General features: G+C 43.8%; 1 protein-coding gene across 1 annotated transcript in view; it reads left to right on the top strand.

The window, feature by feature from the left end:
• Positions 1-22331, top strand: part of ATG4A (autophagy related 4A cysteine peptidase) — a gene marked incomplete in the record, with an annotated part of 835516 nt that overhangs the window by 126098 nt on the left and 687087 nt on the right. The window contains 1 exon segment of the mRNA XM_044057209.1: positions 13212-13284. Coding sequence (XP_043913144.1) covers positions 13212-13284 — 73 coding nt within the window.

Here is a 22331-nt window from a genome sequence, read left to right as displayed (position 1 = left end):
CGACTTCTCTTTTAACCAAAAAACGGAAGGACAAGGACCGACACGCGGACCGTGGTTTCGGCTGAAACCACGCCTAGGTCTACCGCGAGTGTCTCGGTCTCGGCTGAAACTGAGTCCTTGGTACTTCCGACCGTGGAAACGGTACAACTGACAGCCTCGGCCCCGGAGGCTTCTTCTGAGTCGGTTATGGATTTACCCTCAGAAACCGGTGTTCAGGAAACTACCGACACCATTCCCTTAGACAAGACTACCCCAGCACGTGGAGCAGCCAGGCCCCCTGCATCCATGTCCATTAAAGCATTCACTAGGGCTAAAGCTGCTAAGCAACAAAAAACTCTGCCTCCCAAGACTATTTCTCAGGGATCCACTACAGGTTCACAGATACTCAGTTTGGCTGAGGATCTTATTTCCTTAATCAGGGGATCCCAGCCTCATCTGGACAGGGGCTCTCAACCCCCTCTAGACAAAAGGCCCAGGGCTGAGTCCGCTGATTCTCAGTCCTCCAATGAGGCCTCTGATGGCTCTGCTCTATCAGATTACCAGGAGGAGGCCTTCACGGCCTACGAGGATTCTGATGCAGAGGAATCCATTCCCTCTGCCTCCCCTCCTGAAGAGCTGTCCTTTGGGGAGACCCTTCACTCCATGAGAGAGCATTTCCAATGGCAGGGCCAGGAATGATCCGATTCCAGGAAGAGATTAAGGACTTTTCTTCATTTACCTCAGCATAGACCTTTGGCTATTCCTCCTGTAAGTGTCATTGATGATGTGTATTCTGAGTCTAGCACTACCCCTGACACCCTTCCTCCGGCTCCTGTTAAACCCGATAGGTACTACAGGGTCCTGGACTCACATCATTTCCTTTACAAGGCCCACTCTGCTGACCCAGAAACTATTTCCCAGGGTCCTAAAGGGGTTGCAGCTGCCACTACTAAAAATCTGCTCCCCTCTGAAAGGGAGTCCAGGGCTTTAGAGAGATGGGGTAAAAAAGTGTATACTTCTTCCACTCTGTCTATGAGGGCTTTAAATTGTCAATTTCATATGGTACAGTACCAAGAGTATTTGTTGGATGAATTGCAGAAAAAGCTGTCTTCTCCTGAACCCCTAGACCGTAAGTCACTTCAGGATCTGGTACATAATTCACAACAGGTTAGCAACCATTTCTTGCAGTGTGGTTATGATGTATTGGAAGCTTCATGTAGGTCAGCAATGACAGGTGCAGTCATATGTAGACATGCTTGGCTGAAGGAACAATCTCTGCCAGATCATGTTAAGGCTAAGCTTCTGGATGCTCCACTAGAAAAGCAAAAGTTATTTGGCTCCACTGCTCAGGAGGTCTTAAAGAAATTTGAGGAAAAGGCTAAATCTGTACAAACAGTCAAAGATTTCCTCCAGGTACAACACCAAGATTCAGCAGAAATTGGCCTTCTAAGAATTGGTCCTTTCCGGAAGAGAGATATCAAAGAGGCAAGAACAGGCATGCCAGAGGTAGAGGGCAAGCTAGAGGCTCCTACAGAGGACGTCAATGGCAGCCTCCTAACCAGCGAGGTAGTGCAGGACCAACAACTGTTGCACAAGGACAGACTCAGTGACTTCACCTTGATCCCACCAACCAGGGCTCAATTAGAAGCACCTTTGGGTGGAAAATTGTCTTTATTCTCAAGAAATTGGCACAGTATTACAAGGGACAAATGGACACTGCAAATAATAGACAAAGGTTACAGGTTCCATTTCCATACATTACCAAAAAGAAAAGGAATGCCAAACCTGCCACCAAATCAAAAGGCAGAGGCTTTAAAACAAATTGCCAACCTATTGCAAATGAAAGCTATAGAAAAGGTTCCTCTCGCAGAACAAGGCCAAGGATTTTATTCCAGACTATTCCTTGTCCCAAGAAAAGAAAAACAAAGGAGGCCTATTCTCGATTTGTCCGCACTCAATACTTATCTCATTGTGCCAAAATTCAAAATGCTGACCCTACAGCAACTCCTTCCCATGCTGGGCAAGGGGTCTTGGCTGGTAACTTTAGACCTCAAGGAGGCATACCTGCATGTCCCTATCAGACAAAGTTGCAGAAGACACCTCAGATTTCTTGCAGGTTCAGAGCATTATCAGTTCTCAGCATTGCCCTTTTGCTTATCTACTGCACCCAGAGTATTCACGAAATGCCTGGCATCAGTAATTGCACACTGCAGACTTCAGGGGATTCAAATATACCCGTATCTGGATGACTGCCTTATACAAGCGGACAGCCAACAAACTTTGGAAAAACATTTGAATTATGCCATCTGCCTTCTGCAGGCCTTGGGATACACAGTCAACATTCACAGGTCAAGACTTGTGCCATCCCAAAGAATAACTTTTCTGGGTGCGGAACTAGATGCAACCACCCAAATGGCTTTTCTCACAGAAGAAAAACAAAGACAACTACCGGATTACTTCAAAAATCTGACAAAACAAACTCAGATGACTGCAAGGAAAATCCTGCAGTTCCTGGGTTACATGGCATCGTGCATTCTTCTGATTCCACAAGCAAGGCTGCATATGAGAAAACTACAATGGTACCTAAGGAGTTTATGGTCTCAGCACAATCACAGCCTAGAAACTTTGATACCACTCATTCCATGCCTTCAAAAGGAATTCCTGTGGTGGGCCCAAGCAAGCCAGTCAAACAGGGGTCTGCCTTTCAGCAAACCAGTAACCAGCCAAACCATTACCTCGGACGCTTCAGACCATGGATGGGGAGCACACATGGAGGACAGATGCATCCAAGGACTATGGTCTCAGAAAGAATTGCGCATGCACATAAACCAAAAGGAAATGCTGGCAGTGATACATGCAATCGAGGCCTTCAAGCACTTTCTACATCAAGACCACCTGCTAATAAGGACAGACAATACCACAGTTATGTGGTACATAAACAAGCAAGGAGGTACCCATTCCTACCCTCTTTGCAGACTAGCAATGAATCTTTGGGAACTTTCCCTAAAACTCAATATAGAGCTGCAATCCCAGTTTGTGCCAGGAAAAGACAATATACTGGCGGACAGCCTAAGCAGAAATACCATGGATCCACGAATGGATGCTACACCCAGACATCTTCCTTCAGATAACACAATTTTGGGGAAGGCCGGACATAGATCTTTTTGCCTCCCACCACAATCATCAGCTGAAGAAATTCTGTTCAAGGACATACCACCCACAAGCATGGAAAATGGACGCCCTCTCTTTCAGCTGGAATACTCTAACAATGTATGCATTTCCACCTCTTCCACTAATGACCAGGGTCTTACTGAAAATCAGGACAGAGCAACCAAAAGTGATTCTAATAGCCCCGGACTGGCCAAGGCAGCACTGGTACCCACTGTTACGATGCCTGTCACACACGAAACCATGGCCTCTACCACAATGGTCACTTCTTCTGACACAGCACAATTACAAAACTCTGCACTCCAGCCTGAAAACCCTGCAGCTGACAGCCTGGAGAATACCTTGACTCCTCACCAGGAAAAGCTATCCAAGAGAGTGAAGGATATCATCATGGAAGCTCGCAGACCTTCCACGAAAAAGGCATATTCAGCAAAATGGAAAAGATTCCACACTTGGAGCACCGCAAATGGCCTAGATGCCACAGTGATGAGCATGGCACATATCCTGAATTACTTGGCAGAAATGCTCCACAATGGCCTTTCTTACTCTTCCATTAAAATTCATGCTTCATCAATTTCAGCAAAATACAATACTGATCCACCTGTCTTCTCTCATCCTCTCCTAAGGCAGTTTCTAAGAGGAATTAAAAACATCAATCCTCCAAGAAAACCACCAGTGCCTACATGGGACCTTAACTTCATGTTGGAAAAGTTGACTCTACCTCCCTTTGAACCAGCAGCATCTTCAGAGTTACAGTTCCTGTCTTGAAGACTGCCTTCCTTCTGGCCATAACCTCAGCAAGAAGAGTATCTGAATTGCAGGCACTCATGGCAGTACAACCATTTCTTATTTTTCATCAGGACAGAGTCTCCTTGAGAACCAATCCTTCATTCATGCCAAAGGTGGTATCCAGGGTCTCATTGAACCAAGCTATTCACCTGCCTACCTTCTTTCCAGATCCGCAAAACAAGGGAGAAAAACTTCTGCATACCCTCGACATTCACAGACAGTTACGCTACTACTTGGACAGAACTAAGACTTTCAGAAAAACTGACCAGCTGTGTTGGTAGCATATGCTGCAGGCATCCAAGGCAAAGCAATTTCCAAACAGACAATTTCAAAATGGATAGGAAATTGCATTCGATTCTGCTACTCTTATCATGGAAAAACTGTGCCAGCTAACATCAGGCCTCATTCCACCAGAGCCACAGCCACCTCCACAGACTTTTAAGAGGGTGGCTACCAAGGACATTTTAGAAGCTGCTACATGGAGCTCTGTGCATACATTTTCCAAGCATTACAATTTGCCCTTATATTCCAGATCCAGAGCAGGCTTTGCTACGGCAGTCCTGCAGGGCATTTTAGCTACACCATCATTTTCTTAGATCCTACCACCCCCAGCTTGGCTATGGTATTCTACCCATATGTAAGGACTGCAGATGCATCCTTGAAGGACATAGTACAGTTTTGTACCTACCATAAATGTAGATGTCCGATAGGTATGCATCTGCAGTCAGGTTTTCCCTCCCTCCTTCCTCTCTGTGGTATTTCTTGGGTACTTATCCCTCTTATAGCTAGCTGGGGTTATCTATTATGGTGTATTTGTTTTTTATTACTGTGCATGTTTGAAATATTTTACATTTCTCCAAATTTAGCCTTCCTTAGAGGGCACCTGGCATCTGGGGCAAGAAAAACTGAGGAAGATGGCGTTGGCTGACTCTTTTATACCCCAGGCGCTCTGACGTCGGGGAAAGGGTGACCTCAGCCGATGCCGGACCCAGACTTTGGAATCTGGCGTACCGAAGGGCTGCCTGAGGCAGGACAACCCATATGTAAGGACTGCAGATGCATACCTATCGGACATCTACATTTATGGTAGGTACAAAACTGTACTTTCTTTCACAAAAGTGCAGATAGGCACCTTCCAATCCAAGATGGCCTGGAAAACGCGCTCCAAACAAACCACTACAAACCATTCCAGAAGCAGCAGGCCTGGCTCTGGACTGTGCTACAGCTACTAGTAACCCTGGTTTCAGTGGGAAACACTAGAGAATGTCTAACACAGCAGAAAAATAGCAGTGAGACACTGAAAAAATGTTTAGAACAGCAGAAAATCAGCTAGGAGGCTCTAAAAAATGATTTAAACAGTTAATAGATCAGTTAATTAAATACTACTTGGTGGGAAAACCAGACCAGGCAGAACAGATAGCTTTAAAATAGTGAAAAAATTCCAGTAAATACTTAAATGGTGGAAATAACACGAAAGCTTCCTAAACAGCGAAAACAGCAATAAAATTTGATTTTACAGGCACAGTGTAGCAGGCAATTGCAGTATAATAATGTAGTTTAGTACACAGTAAACAAATACAGTATATTTTATTTATTTAAGTCCACTGGGCCCAAGGAGCCCGTTTTCAGCGGAGGCCCAGGGTGAAAAGCTCCAACAATACAAAATACAATGGGATACAGAATACAATATAAAATACAGTAGGATATATATTCAAGTAAATACACAGAATATAAGTACACAGTGAATGCAAAGTAGAGATACAAAAATATATGTTTTAAAGAAAACTATTTACAATATTGGTCTAAAACCTATTGTAGTTATCAAGTTGAGGACATTAGTAAGTTTGGAGTCATAGTTATAATAGCATATTGGAACAAACAAGATTTTCTAGATATGGGAGGTTGCAGTGTAGAAAATGATAAGTATTGAAGAGAGTTATTATTCCTTTTGTAGAGAAGGTTAGTATAGAGCTTAGGTGTTGAAGGGTTAGAAGGGGGAGGGGGTGGGCTAGGTTGGGAGAATACAGGTACATTTCCAGATAGAGGAGAGGTAGGAATGAAGCTGAGTTTTAAAGTTTTCCACATTATACGTATAAGTAGGTGGCAGGCAATAAAAAAGTGCAGTAAATTAGTATAAATAAGAAGAAGAAAAAATAGACAACTTGTAGTGTTTTGGAAGCTCAGAAGCCTCTAGTCGTCTGGTATCTCGGGTCAGAGTTGTAGCTGGTTGCTCAGCTCAGTACAATCAGTGTTTACTAAAAGACCTTTGTAATTTCCTACTCCCCTTCCATCTTGGAGTTAAATCTGACAGTCCTTGATACTATAAGGTCTATTACCAAAGCTCTCCCTACTCTGCCATTCGTATCAGGTGAAGAGAGATCTTTTATAAAACAACGTGGTCTTCCTGTAGGTCTGGATGTAAATTCATATGACAAAGACAGTCTTATTCTTCACTTTCAATTCCAATGGGCTTCCATTGGAGATGCTCTGAATCTAATGAAATAACATTTCAGGTGTCAAAAAGCTTGGCATATTTCATTTTGGTGAAGAAAAACGGTTTCACTTATCGTATAGGAGATGCAGCACTCCAATCAGACACTGTTGTAAGGGATCTGGGTACTCTTGTTGATAATTCCTTATCATTTGACCATCACATCTCCACAGTAGATCTGCAAGCCATTTATCTGGCCGATATAATTTCAAAAGGCATCTTCAGTAGATCCAAAGAAGTCTTAATTTTTCTTTACTCATATCTTAAAAGACCCATTGTTGAATTTAAAGCACCTTTTGGCATGTATTTGCTTAAGCATCACACATTGAGAGACTTCATAGATTCATAGCTAAAAAAAATCAGTGGCTTCAGAGGTTTTGGTCATCAGGAGAGACTAGCAGCCCTTTCTCTTTACTCAGTCTTTTACAGACTCCTCCACTGAGGTCAATATCTAGCTTATTGTGGCATGAAAGATCCAACCCTATTTGAGCTCCTTTTCCTTTGCACAACTAATGAAACATCAAATACTCTGTTAACTAACCTTCATGAGCAGATAAATAAGAAAGGTTGGCTTGATAGTCATATCTCAACATATCACTCATCTCTGGAACAACTCCCAGTATATGTCAAGTAACTAACTTGCCCACTTCAAGTTAAAGTGAGAGAATTGGATGGGCAGACTCAAATTCTCTCCTGCACTGTCTTACCTTACCCTCCTTGATACTAGATTGAAATTTTGAATAGGGTTTTTTGGCTTGAACTGGTCAGCAGATCAACTGCATAGTGTTTAATTATGAACTTATGAACCCATGCTGCTCTGAAAGGAAAAATTAAAACTGGATCAGACTGTGGGTGATGTGGAGTCCCGAGTGTTAAGTGTGAGAGTGTAGGTAATGCTAGATGCTAGTTTTAGTGCAGCTGTTTCAACAACAGTATTAAGCTGATTTTAGTTGCTGAAAGCCATCTTTCCCAGAGTGAGTCAAGGATCAAGTTCTAGATTTCCCTCACATCTTGTGTGTGGTTACCCATCTGAAAAGCTGCTAAAACAACTAGAGCAGAAAAGCAAAACTATGTAGAATGTTAAGCAAATGTTAAGCTGTCTGTTCTGATATATACCACTGTTTTTCTGCAAGTCTTTGCCTTTTTGTAAAAGACAAGTCAGAGGGCAACAGTATAAGAATAGAATGCAGCACCTTCATAAGTACTCTCTAATGTTGCCAAACCCCACCATAGGTCCTAGCCTCTAAATGGAAAATTTTCCCTCTTTGCAGAGCAGACAGATTGGTGATTTGGAGTATCGTACTGCACACTGTCCATACCCCACAGTTTAACACACGAAGTTTAGGCAACATGTTCATAGGTTCATAGGTAGGTACTAGACTATTGGCCCTAGGGCCTATGTAAGCCTAGCCAAAGGTACCCTGGCTTTTGCCACCCAAGAAAATTATTTTCCTGTGCCACTGTCAAGCAGAGCCACAGAAGTGATCCCCAGGGTGAATTTCCTATCTCCCATCCAATCATCAAGATTTTTCTTGGAGTGCTAATGAGGAGCTTTGTTTGATATAGATAGGTAGTTTGTTCCAGAATATGGGAAGTCTCTGGGACAGGAATCTATCCCTCCAGCATGTTCTGTTTATTGTGGTGACAAGGTTTATGTCCCTAGACCGTGTAGCTCGTAGGGATTGGGATTTCTTTAAGTGGAGCATGTCTAAAAGCTCTGGGTTTGGCATAGCTTTGTGTGTTTGGCAGAGATCGTCGCTGAGTAGGCGATATGCAACGGAATAAAGCTGCAGTTTTTTGAGACGGTCTGCATAGGGCATCTGTTTGAGGCCGGTAATCCTCTTTGTGAGGTATTTCTGTGGCCTTTCCAGTTGTTGTAGATGTCTTGTGAGGTACATACCAAAAGGGGCATTGTACTCTATAATGGGTCTAATGAGTGACCCATTATCTTATAATCATCTTATAAGAGCTTGAGCTGCCCAACAAATGTTATCCTCCCAGATGAGTATTGAGTTCTATTCATTTTTTTTTGTCTGCACTAAAAAGGAAGATCACTTTTCTAGGTTTGAGAAATCTGAACAACTTCATAAAAGCAGAGAAGTTCAAGAGGCTGACCTTGCAACTGCTTAATACCTTTACCTCCCACTTAACCTATTCCACCTGATTAACTCACTCTTCATAAACTGTGATTCAGCTTTCCACACTATTACTGCTGTAAACTTACTTTGCCTCAGGGTTGCCAGACGTCCCTATTTGGGCGGGACTGTCCCGAGATCAGCAGCCTGATCCCGAGTCCTGCCCTGCCGGTTTAAATCCCGGCCAGCCTCCGCTTTTTTTTTTTTTTTGATTGGCCCTATATACCTGGCATACGGGCCAATCAAAAATTGCTAAACACGGAGCTTCTTGTGTTCCGCATAAAACATGAGAAGCTCCGTGTTTAGCGATTTGATTGGCCCATATGCCGTATACGGCCAATCAAATATCGCTAAACACGGAGCTACTTGTGTTGAATGCGGAACTGCAATGCATTAAACACGAGAAGCACCGTGTTTAGTGCAGAGCTACTGTTCTTTAATGTGGAACTGTGTTCCGCATTAAAGACACTTTTTTTTTTTTTTGGTCTTCACTTGCCGTGAGAGACCTTTTTGTCCCTACCTGGGGGCCTGGAAATCTAGCAACCCTGCTTTGCCTGCTCTAGTCCCCTCTTTCATCTTACTGATATCTCTTCGCTTTCCTAGCCTAGCTACTACTGCCATATCTGTACCATTTCTACTCCTCCTACTTTAACTATATCCTCCCTTTTCTGTTCCACTTTTGTAACTGAACATATATTTGGTTTGTTAGATCTTCTACGTATATGCTGGTTTGTCAAATTTTTGATGCTTACTTATAAGTGTAAACCACTGTTATTTTTGTAACTGCATTATTTTGTTACATTTTGATGCAACTTGGACTGAACCTGTAATTTGTCATTGAGCAGTGTTCTACCCTGGTAAACAAATTTAAATAACTAAATAAATTAATAAAATTCACACTCTTCTTCCTGTCTACCTGCAGAAATTTTAAGTATTGTTGATATACATTATCTCCATCATCAGCAGTGCTGTTAGCCACCTAGCTCAAAAGTCAGAAATGATGCAAACCCAGAAATAGTTTGGAACAAAGGCCTGGTATTATTTAGGGACTGTAATACCCAGTGGTTTGTCAGAAGAGCATACATTTTATGAGGTCCAGTCAGAAACATAAAAAAAAAATCAGGGCATTTGAGAGCAGTGCTGTTCCACAAGGCTTACAGTTTCTGAGATGTAGAGTGAAATTTCCCTTTGCTTGTTCAGCTCCTTTGTCATCTGGCCTCTTCTGTGCTCAGTTTAAAAAAAAAAATCTCTGGGTCACATGCTCACCCACTTGAAACTTCATGGAGTGTACACCTGTCATTATCTGTATGGCAGTCTGATGTAGGCTGGTTCTATAAAGTCTAATCCTTGTTCAGCAAGATTATATATTGCTTTTTATATCTTGGAAATATCTCTCAACTCCCAGACGTCAGATCTGCTCCATTCTCAGATTAAGAAATTTATAGGAGCCCTTCTTGACTCCTGATTACTTTTATCACCATCAACTCCATTTTTCCCATTTTCTACGTGGGGTTGGAGTAACACGTCAACTGTTGCATCTTTCTTAATTCAGAGCTACTCCCCTACCTTCTTCAACTGTCTGTTAAATCTTCTCTCACACAATTCATCCATCTCTTTACTGGACACCCTCATTTCCTCTTGATTTCTTCCTGTCTGACCAAATTTTCTTCACTAGAGAATTTTCTGCAAACCACTGTAATCTGTTTTCTTTTTTTCTCTGCAGTTGGAGCTACTTTGGCTTCTGCTCTGATGTCCTTAATTCTTTGTCTGCCCCACAGTGTGCATCCTACCACCCATTTCAGGCACGTCTTCTCTATCACCTCAAGATTCCGCAACTGCTCTGCATTTAATGCCCAGGTTTCTGTAGCATACAGTAGTACAGGTTGCACCACTGTTTTGTACACATTAATTTTCAGCTCTTTGGTATTCCTTTGTCATACAGTTCCTCTGACACTGTGCGCCACTTGGCTGCAGTTCCTCTAATTCTAGCTTTTACCTCCTCATTCAGACTTCCCTTCTCCTCAGCCAACACTCCTAGATACTTGAAACTATTAACCTGCTCTAGTATTTTTCCTTCTATCTCAGTTCTCAGCTTGTGATTTCAACATTTGTTGTCATTGTAACCATCTTATTTGTACTCACTTTAGTTAACAAACCTGAAGTTGACTTTGGTGCAGAAGATAGAGCTTAGTTGCATCCATTTTCAAGACTGCATCTGCCTGAAGTATTAATGAGGTTGCAGCTTGGATATCCATCATATACACCTGAACAATTGCAGGCTGGTTGTCTACTTGTGAGGTATTCAGGATTTGCTTTGGCTGTCCTTCAGGGCATGTTGCAGACTATCTGCCAGTTATCGGGAGCCAGTGCTACACTACATAATAAACTTCCATTCCTAGTATGAGTTCCTTCAGCAATGATCCACATATTGAACATTGTGCAGTTATGTAACTATACAGATCATGGCAGTAAAATTTCAAGTAGTAGGATCATTACTGCAGGATATGCTGCTGTCCTATATTCTCCTGGTCCTGCAGGTTGCTGCAGGTCTGATGGTTTCTCTGTACAAGTCCTCTTTATACCGCTTTCAGAATCTATATTTTTTATTCTTTTCTTCATGTTGCTTTCCAAAAAGCCAACGTCCTTTTAGAGTGACCCTTGACCCTGCTTGGAATTGATTTGTCATGGTGAGTATAACAAAAGGTAATGGCCTTTGACAACCATTGGGCAGTAGTCTGTTTTGACACATGCTGTCCCTTTTTACTTTCACAGGAAATTAACAATTGATCTGATGTTGAGAAAGATGTAGTTCTGTTACGATAGTACCTGAGTTGTCTGTTAATATCCAGGGTATGGAGTTGCCTTTATCCTTCATAGGTTCATAGGTGTTTACTAGGCTAATGACCAGAAGAGCCTTTTTAAGCCTAGCCATGCATCCCAAATCTCTTATAAGTTCTGATACCCTTGATAAGTGTAAGCAGGGGCTTGGGAGATGAAACTTACAAGCTAGGACCTGGGAGCTGAACAATTTACAGGTCGCCTGTGACCATTAGAGACATAGGTGCCAGGCCAGGGATGAATTTCCTGCTCCCCCATTCAATTGTCCAAGTTATAGTTGAATTGGATTAGGGAGGAACTCTGCTTCACGTGAATGGCGGAGAGCCTGTTCCAGAGATGGGGTAGTCTCTGGGATACATACATGTCTTTCCAGCAGGTCCTATTTGTATCACAGGCAAGGTTTAAGTATTTAGAATGTGTAATTCTGGTGCTTCTTGTTGTGTGGATATACAGCAGGTCCATCAGGGTGGGGTCTGACAATGCCCTGTATGCCAGGCATAGATCTCCCCTCAAGAGCCTGTAGGAGACAATACAGGGATAAGCAGTGAGGCAGTCTGCATAGGACATTTTACTTAAGCCCTTTATTCTTTTAGTGAGGAATCTCTGTGGATGTTCCAGTTGTTGGATATGCCTGATTTAGGTACATACCAAAGTGGACATTGTATTCAGTGATAGGTCTGATGAATGCCAAATACAGTTGAATAATGACTTTGTTGGACTTAGATGCTATACCTTTGTTTATAAGTTGTTCAGCATAGAATGATTCCCTCTCTACTGTAGAAACGTGATGGTTAAAGGCTAGATTACTATGCATGTGTGTCCCTAAGTCCTTGACTACCGGGTCAACTGTAAGGGGTGTGTTGTCAATATGATAGATACCAGGGGTGGATGACTTCCCGAAGGATACTATTATGCATTTCTTGACATTTAGTTTTAGTCCATGGCTCTGACACCAGTTGTTTGTATGTGTTAGCCCCTCCTGGAGAACATTTGTGTCAGTGTGGGATTCAATGACAGCTCCTAATTCACAATCATCTGCAAATTTAGTCAGCCAGAGCCCACTGACATTGGCCTTGACTTCAGAGAAGTAAATGCCAAAAAGGAGTGGTCCAAGGATTGATCCCTGAAGGACTCCACTTGTTACTGGCCTCTTTGTAGAATTAGTTTCCCCAATTCCAACATCCTGGGTCCTGTCTGTGATATCCACCAGTAGATGAGCTAGATATGGTTCTGGGTTGGGACTCCCCATCTGAAGTAGAAGTCATGATGTTAGAAATGTTAACACTGAAAACCTGATTTAAAAAAAAAAAAAAGATTTCTGAACTACTGTCGATACATCTTTACATTATTTTTAGGGACTGTGCATAATAGGACGTGCTGGAGGGATAGATTCATCACCCAAAGACTCCCTATGCTGTGGAATAAAATCCCGGTATATGTGAGGCAGAGCACCTCGCTGGCCTTGTTCAAGATAAATCTTGACCAATGGATGGGAGATCGCAGATATACCCCAGGGATTACCTCAGTGTCACTGCTCAACAGAGGCACAGCAAAATAATGGGTATAGTTCCCCATACTAAAGGGGTGGCGTAAGCCACAAAACTATGGGCTAGGCTTGTAAATGCCCTCGGGCAGATAGCCTAGTATGAACCTATGAACCTATGAACCTATGTTGCTTTTGTGCAGCATTCTGTTATAAGCAAAACAAACAAAAAAATGTACTAGCTAATGCACCATTTAACCTGTTTGCATTTTCATTAGAGTTTAACCTCATAACTTAAATTACTTAATATTCATTTTTATATCAACAGCTCAAATGGGTGTTGGAGAAGGGAAATCTGTAGGCGAGTGGTTTGGACCAAATACTGTTGCACAAGTACTGAAGTAAGTATTTATTTTGGAGTCAAAAAACGTTTAGACTATTTGGTATTTAACATCCTCAGTGCATATATTTTCCAGAATTGCATAAAAGCCCTGTTGTTGGAGTAAAAGCTTCCAGATTTAAAGCATTTTGTAGTCACTGTTTCAGACTAGGAATCTGTATGTTTCTTTTATTTCATTATCCCTTTTTCTTTCAAGTGGAACTTGTCTAGAAAGTGGCATTAATTTATGGCTTTTAGTCTTAAGTAATAACACATCTCCTTTGAAGATGTATCAGTCATTTAGCATGTGTTCATGTTTTAGCCTTTATGGCTTCTTAGCAACAGTGTGGGGTTTACTTTATATTTGTTCTCAAGTCTTTTAGTGCCTTGGCCATCACTGACATCAACAGGTTTCCTCAGAACACAGTGTCAAAACATTGTATAATCTATTCAGTTGATGAACTCATTCATCTGTCATGTGACTGTTTCACAGCAACTTTGTCCCAAACACAATGTTGTCTTTTTTAGACCTAATACCTTGCCATAATGTATGGTTTCATACAAAGTGGCAAGTTAATGTGCACTGTATGAAAAAAAAAAAAAAGGAAAAAAACATGACAGTAGATACTGAACATGTCTTTTTTGCTTTTACAGCTGACCTGAAATACTAATGTCCAGATTTTCTCATTGGTTTGAAAACCGAAGTATTAACTTTATTGCTTTATTATATTTCTCCAACTCTGGATTAACTGTTTCATTTAATATTGGGCTGGTTTATTCATTTATATCAAGTTGTTAGTAACACAAAGATTAACTGCTGTCAAAATTAGTGCAAAAGTGTTTTAGTGAATTGTTAGGTAACCATTGTCAGGTACATGCCCATTTTAATAACAATTTCATGTAGGAAGGAACTTCACCGAAATATTCAGACTGATAGGAGAGCAGTTAGATGGTCCAGGACATTCAGATTGTCTAATCAGAAACACATCAGAACTGCTTATTCTGGCAGACAGACTCCCTATTTGATCCTCATCCTCTAGGAATGGACTTTATTCCCATGCAAGTAGTGCTGTAGAACTGTTTCTGTGCAACATTACCATCTGAAGTAGTTTACTTCATTTTGTCTTCAACCTGTGGGTACCGGATCCGTATCAGATCCGAGCCGGCAAATTCATTAGCATCTGCTCCAGCTCATCCCCTTACCCATAATACACCTCCACTACCTTCCAACCCCCAGATCTCGTTTGCCGCGGCTTGCCTGAAGCATCATGGTCTCCTGAACTCTGAGTTTGTGAGTGAGTGAGTATTTGCTTATTAAGCAGTCTTTTCTTCATTTTTTGAGTGTTAGGTGATTAGTGTAGGTTCCCTCTCCTCCTCCCCTCCCTGGTGCATCGTGTGTTAGAGTTTTTCCTGTAGTTTCAGTGTTAGTTTGTTAGAGTGTGTTGCTTCCCCTCCCCCCTCAGTGTTCTGTGTGGTGAGTGGGTCTGAGTGGGAAATAAGTATTTTTTTCTCTTTTTCCTTCTCTTATTGTGTGATTTTTTTTTTCTTCTGTAGAGTCATGGCTGACCCCAAGCCTGTCTTCAAAAGGTGCACTGAGTGTGGCCGCAAATTGTCTCCAGCAGATGGCCACACTCTTTGTGTTATGTGCTTGGGCATAGCACATTTGAGTACTAACTGTACTATTTGCGTGGGATTTAACCCGCGCACTATTAAGGATAGGAAGGCTAAGTTGGCCCTGAAAGGCCTTCTACCCACTTCTGAGTTGGTTGCCTAGACCACTGCTTCGGTCACAGCAGCTGCTGTGGCTGCCTCTACTTACTCTCTTGCTTCTCCTCCCTCCCAGGCTGGGACTCTGCCTCCATTTTCTAAGCCTGTGGAAGTGCAGCGCAGAAGGGGCAGAGACCAGGAGAGAGAGAGCATAAAACAGACAAACATAAGGCAGAGAAATGCAAGAGGTCTTCGGACCTTCTTGCTACTCCCACCAAAAGTCAGTCTAGGATCCATGACTCCCCTCGGCTCCGATCTCCGAGGATTTTCCCTGGAGCCAGAGGAGACACGTCCTACATCTAGGGCCTCGGGTCCTCGACCTGCCAAGTTGGAGTCCGTGGCCTCATCGAGATCCACACGTAGCTTATCTGAAGTTGACATGGGTAAAATGATGAGGAAGTTCATTCATACTCAGATCCAGATGGGGGTCTTGCCAGCCCCCTCTCCCTCTGGAGGGGGGAGCTCACTTCCTTTTTTCACACCAATTTCTCCTTCTCTGATCCGTCCACCGGGTTTGGAGTACTCAGATCGGAGGATGGCCTTAGTCAATGGGGTCGGCACCGACGGTACATGTCTCCTCGACTCCGGCAGCTGCCTGGAGCATGTCTGATCTGACCAGTTCGGTTCCGAGTTTCTCTCGGAGCTGGAGCTTGGGTGTTGGATCCGAGGGAGTGGACCTATTTTCATCGGCTCTGGCATTGTCGGGCCAAGATCCCTCCCTCGGAGCTCCGTCCACTTCGGGCCCGGTTCCGATTCTCTCGTCAGATTCGGGGAGAGCAGTTTCTTTAATAGTACCGGTAGAAAGGGTTCTCTCCATTGGATCGAGACCCTTGAATATTTCCATGGATTCCACCCCGACTCCCTTGGCTCTGTCTACGAATCCCATCATTTTACCAGAGGGACAGCCCATGCTCGAGGAGCCTCAGGTCATTCCCCCCTGAGGAACAAGTGGCTTGGAAGTTCCCCCTCGAGACCCCAACCTCAGACGTGCCTCACAAGCATATGTGTAAGAGGAAGCACTTGGACTCCCCCGAGTCCCTCGCCAAGGACACGGATTTGGATGATGGGGAAGGTTCCCCCAGGTCACCTCCCGAGGATGTCTCATTTGGAGACATCGTGGAAATCCTACGTCAGCAGAGAGGTTGGTCCGCCCCCAAACCTTCTGATGAATCCATGTTCCTGGAGGCTTTCAGCATGGACCCATCTACTTCCTGGGTGTCCCCTCCCGCAGATCCCCTGGTGGACCTGGTCATCTTGTGTGCCTGCAAGGAGCCGGACACTGTGGAACCAATCCCTAAATGTCCGGACAAGATCTTGAGTCCACCTTCAGATAGACAAGCGTGAAACAAGGGCTCCTCCTTAGACGCTATGGTGGTAACAGCAGCCACAAAAAAGGAACTAGCCCAAGAGAGTTCCTTGGTTCATCCCCCTGACCAAGAGTCTCGGATGATGGACGCTTAGGGAAGCAGGTTTATGCGTCAGCGACCTTTTCCATCAGGGCGCTGAATTACCTGCCCACGTCACGAGACTACAGTGCGACCTGATCCAAGGAACTGGCTGAATCTCCTCCTAAATCCATGTTGCAGGAGGACAGAGACACATTCTCTGTGAGGATGGGCACTTTAAAAGCAGTCTCCAATATGTCCATGCGACTCCTCTCACATGCTACCGAAGGAGTGGCTAGGGCGGCTCGGTCCGGCGTGTCCATGAGGTGCAACTCCTGGCTCAGACTAGGTCAGTTTTTGGAACCTTTCAAGGCATCTTTTGCCAACGCCCTTTATGACGGCTCTACTCTTTTTGGTAAGACCGTCAAAGAGACTTTGGTCCAGAGTGAGAAAGATGGGAAGACACTGTCTGCCATCGGAATCTGCTTCTTGAATCCTCAAAGATCCTTTTCCCGGAATCAGAAAGGGCAAAAGATGATGTGGTTCCTGAAGTCACAGTATTCCTGGGACACTCGGGGGTCTTCTTCCCCCAGAGGCATAGGGGGACAGGATAGATGCTGGTCCAGAGGCAGAGTGGGTCTAAGGAATTTTGGGCCTCGAGAACCTTTCTCGGACAGGCCTGGACAGCAACCCTGAGGGGTTGCCCAACTGCTCTACTCTGGGGGCAGTCAGGGGTCGATTGTTGTTGCACCTGGCGGCGTGAGAGTCTGTAACATCAGACCGTTGGGTACTTCAGATCATGTCCAGAGGATACTCTATCCCCTTTGTGGTTCCTTCCAAAGCTCCCAAACACCTCCCAGGTGTACCACCCATGCAAAGGGAGGCAACAGCATGGGAAATCTCCAAGCTGCTAGAGAAACGCGCCATCGAACCCATCCCCACATATCAGTCTGGGTCGGGCATCTACTCCAGGTTCTTTTTGGTGCCAAAAAAAAAATGGGGGACTTGAGGCCCATTCTGGACCTATCTACCCTTAACTTGTCAGTTGCCAAAGAAAAATTCCAGATGGTCACATTGCAGTCCATCATGCCGTACCTGCAAGAGAGCGACTGGATGTGCTCGCTAAACCTCCAGGATGCCTACTATCACATAAAGATGCACAGAAGCTCCATAAGGTTCCTCCGCTTCCGGCTAAAAGTCAATCATTACCAGTTTTGAGCCCTACCCTTTGGTCTCACCACAGCCCCCAGGGTGTTCACCAAAGTGATGGCGGTAGTAGCGGCTCACCTGAGGTTTCAGGAGGATTCAGGTCTATCCGTACCTGGATGATTGGCTCCTCACTGTTCCCACCAGGTGTCTACTTTCTCAAACCAGGTATTATTTCTTATTTCTTAAAGCTTGCTCTTCAATTGGGTATTACAATCAATGCATCCAAATCACTTCTAAATCCTGTCCAGGTGATAGACTACATTGGGGCAACGATAGACGCACTACAGTGCAAAATCTTCCTGACCACAGAGAGAGTGCGAAACCTGAGGATGCATGTTTCCCTGATCTACCATTCTTATCTTCCCTTGGCAGAATCAGTGCTGAGAGCCTTATGTTCTGTGGCAGCGACCATAACTCTTCTTCCGTGCATCCAGTTACACATGCAAGTACTACAGTGGACACTAGCGGTGCAATGGTCCCTGTTGGATCTTCCATTATCGTATCCAATACACCGCAGTTGAGTCTGCAGGTCGTCCCTTCTGTGGTGGATTTACTCTCCAGAAATCTTGGAGGGACGACCTTTTGTTCCAGCCTCTGTCCAAGCCACAGTGACCACAGATGCCTCCAAACTTGGGTGGGGGGGCATTGTTTGGGCAGGACAGTCCAAGGCCTGTGGTCCCCTGTCGAGACCAGTTTGCATATAAACATTCTGGAGATGAGGGTGGTCCTTTTGGCATTGCAGGCCCTTCATGCCTTTCTTCTTCTGGGAACCATTGCAAATCAATCAGACAACATGTCGGTGGTCTGGTATGTCAGAGGGACCAGCTCTTACCCACTTTGTCACGAGACCATGAGAGTGTGGGAATGGGCGATCTCCACCGGTTCATCTCTCATAGCAACGCATATTCCGGGACAGTCCCACATTCTAGTGGACAGGTTAAGTTGGACTATTCTAATGCCTTATGAGTGGTCTCTGAATCATTTAATAGCAGAGCAGATCTTTCTGGAGTGTGATCAGCCATGCTGCGATCTCTTCGCATCTCCTTCCAATGCGAAGTGCAGCAAGTTCTTTGCTCTGAACCCCCAGCCCTGGGAGTACCACAGAGATGCTCTAGTCTGTGCTTGGCCTCCCGGTCTTTTGTATGCTTACCCTCCAGTACCTCTTATTCCGGGGTTTCTACAGAAAGCTTGTCGACTGGGGAGCAAAGTGATCCTCATTGCCCCATTTTGGCCTCGTCCGGTATGGTTTCCCTTCCTTTGGTCTCATCTTCTGGCTTCGCCTTGCATCTTGGATCCCATTCAGGATCTTATTTCACACCATCAGGGGTTCCTCATCCAAACCTGGACAGTTTGAAGCTCACGGCTTGGCTGCTCCAGTTCCCCTGATTGCTAGGACTCCTGGATTATCCTCTTCAGTCAGGTCTATTCTGGTGGCAGCTCATAAGTCTACCACCAAGAAGATTTACCGCAGCAAATGGAAACGTTTTTCCTTTTGGGCTTCTCAAAGGAGTTTAGATCCTTTCACAGCTCCTATTTCTGCCATTCTCAACTTCCTAGCCAATGTTTTTTAACAAGGAGCAAGCTCTTCTACTATCAAAGTTCAATTAGCTGACATCTCTCATTTTCACATGGGTGAGAATTCTGCCTCTCTGGCCTCTTCCAGACTGTGTAAAGCCTTCATTAAAGGTACTTTCCTGTTATGCCCCCCCCGGTCAAGGATCCTGTTTCTCCTTGGGACCTTACTATGGTTCTTCAAGCTTTGGTCACTCCGCCATTTGAACCTGCTGCAACCACAGATTTTAAATTTTTGTCTTGGGAAACAGCATTTCTAGTCACTATCACCTCTGCTAAAAGGATTTCAGAACTGCAAGCTTTGTCCATTAAAGTTCCATATGTGATTTTCCATAAAGATAGGGTTTCCCTTCGGACCAATCCGTCCTTTCTTCCCAAGGTTGCATCACAAGTTAACATCAATCAGACCATTAACTTACCTGTTTTCTTCCCACATTTTGCTAATAAAATGGAATACAGACTCCACTTATTGGATGTTCATAGACAGTTACGATTTTATTTACACAGGACTAAAAACTTTCGTAAATCTGATCAATTGTTTGTGTCCTTCTCTAAACCCTTTTTGAGTAAACCTATCTCCAAGGCCACTATTGCTAGGTGGATTTCCTTGTGCATCCTTCAGGTCTATAAGTATAAAGGTTTGTCTCCTCCGGGTCAGGTGAAAGCTCATTCCACTAGGTCAGTGGCTACTTCTGCGGCCTTTTGGTCTAGAGTCTCATTGGATGACATTTGTTCTGTAGCTACGTGGTCCTCATCTCATACCTTTATTTCTTACTGCAAATTGGATTTGACTTCTAGAAGGAGAGCATCTTTTGGTTCTGCGGTGCCCCAGAATATCCTTCCATGAGAGCTACCCAGGAGTCTAGTAGCTGGGGACTCTGTCCCACAGGTTGAAGACCAAATGAAATAAACTACTTCAGATAAAGAAGTTATGTACTCACCATAACGTTCCATCTGAGTAGTTCTATTTCATTTGTCTTCAACTGTCCCTCCCTCCTTCCCCCTGACCTTATCATATGAATAGCCTGTTGGCTGCAGTTTTAGGTTGTAAAGTATTCTTTGATGAGCATGGAATGCATATGCTGTTAAGATCAAGTTTCATATGCTTTCCTGTCTGGATTGGTAACAGAATTTGACTGGTGAATATGATAAGTGGTATTACTCTTCGCTAGCAGAGCAGGAAGGAAATTAACAGCTTTCTCTGATTTGCGCTAATACTTTACCACCCTGACTGTTTCCATGCTTATTCAAGAAGGAAGTTAATTTGAGAAATATGAGAAAGAACAGAAGGTTTACAGGATGCCCCACTTCATTAAATTTTTGGCAAAAAGAGATACATTTTGTCTGAGCTTTATTTCAGTAGTTAAATTATTTTAAATCAGCAGTTATGTAATTCTCATATAACTCTCTCTACTCTCAGATAGAGAGAAAGTAGGGACATGGACAAATATGGAAAGAAGGTATACATTTTAGCCACTTTGACCTTCAGGGCATTGAATTATTAGACCAAAGTGACAAAGTCTCTGTTGTCTATTCTTGGTAAATTGAAAAAGACTTTGACTAGCCTTGAGATTTCTGAATCTAAACAGAAGGCAATTTCTGCAATGGGTCAGGTTACTCAGGTGGCCAGACGTACTATCAAATGTAGTTATGATGTAGTGGAAGCTTCTTCCTCGGCAGCTGCTACTAGTCTGTCATCAGAAGATTTGCATGGCATTGTTCCAAGTTCCTTCCTGAGACTGTCAAAGCTAAGCTATTAGACTACTCCCCACCCCCCTTAACATGGACCTGCTGTGGCAGACCTGTTCAGATCTTTGCAGGAGAAAGAAAAATAATGTGAGATTTCAAGCAGATTTTTCTCACCAGAGTTCCCAGATGTCAAAGAAACTGCCTGCCCATTTTCTTTGTTCATAAAGAGCACAAAATCTGTACTGAAAGGCAGAAAAATGACAAGATTATTATTTCAGGACAAACCTACAAGAGACTCCCAGGTCTGGAAAACCTCACTTTCTAGACAAATCAGTCTAACTACCTTCTGCCATCATTGCACACACCCCCTCAGTCCATCCTTCCTCTATCAAAAATGCTAACCTCCAACCTTTCAGCTTGGCAGCTTATCAGCTCTGACATGAGTTCTTTCTGTAATTCAACAAGGCTAATGGTGGCACAGTGGATGGTGTTGTCACCTCACAGTAAGTGGTTACCTGGTTTGATTCTTGGCTGAGGTGCCTTCTCTGTGAAGTTTGCATGGCCTCTAGATTGGCCACACGTGTGTGTGTGTGTGTGTGTGTGTGTGTGTGTGTGTGTGTGTGTGTGTGTGTGTCTGTGTGTGTGTCTGTGTGTGTGTCTGTGTGTGTGTGTGTGTGTGTGTGTGTGTGTGTGTGTGTCTCTGTGTGTGTGTGTGTGTCTGTGTGTGTGTCTGTGTGTCTGTGTGTGTCTGTGTGTCTGCGTGTGTGTCTGTGTCTGTGTCTGTGTCTGTGTGTGTGTGTGTGTGTGTGTGTGTGTGTGTGTGTGTGTGTGTGTGTGTGTGTGTGTGTGTGTATGTAAGTGTGTGGTGTGGAAGAACTACCATGGCAGGACTTAGCAATCCAGTGGTTTAAACCTTGTCTCTAGACAATTGTTACTGTTGATGTGACATCCTGACCCTACGTGCGAAAATGGGGAAAAGGGGTTGCGGATAGATGGATTCAACAAGGCTAAAAAATTACTTGGAAGGAAATTCCAGCTTTCAGAGGTATTCCACATAATTCTTCAAACCATTTGCACCTTCTCCCATCTATTTTACAGGGTCTTTGTGACCAAGGTGCCATAGAACCTGTGCTACTACTCCATTCAGGAGAAGGCTTTTATTCCATGCTTTTCCTAGTACTCTGAAAAGGAAAAGACTGGAGACCCATTCTGTACTTGTTTCATCTCAATACCTTTCTGAAGGTACCTTCTTTCAAAATGCTTTTTCTTCAAGCACACTCCTGCCCTTACTCTCACCCCAGGCTTTTCTGGTATCCTTGGAAATGAAGGCTGCATTCCTTCACATTCCCATTCAGCCTTCTTACAGGAAGTTCCTGGCTTGTTCATCCCATTTACAGTGCTGTGCTTTATCCTTTAAGTTATCCACAGCCTCCAGGGTTTTCACAAA

The sequence above is a fragment of the Protopterus annectens genome, chromosome 15.part0 (assembly GCF_019279795.1).
Source record: "Protopterus annectens isolate FY-2018-M chromosome 15.part0, PAN1.0, whole genome shotgun sequence".
Classification (NCBI taxonomy): Eukaryota; Metazoa; Chordata; order Ceratodontiformes; family Protopteridae; genus Protopterus; species Protopterus annectens.
This window is presented reverse-complemented; position numbering and strand designations above follow the sequence as displayed.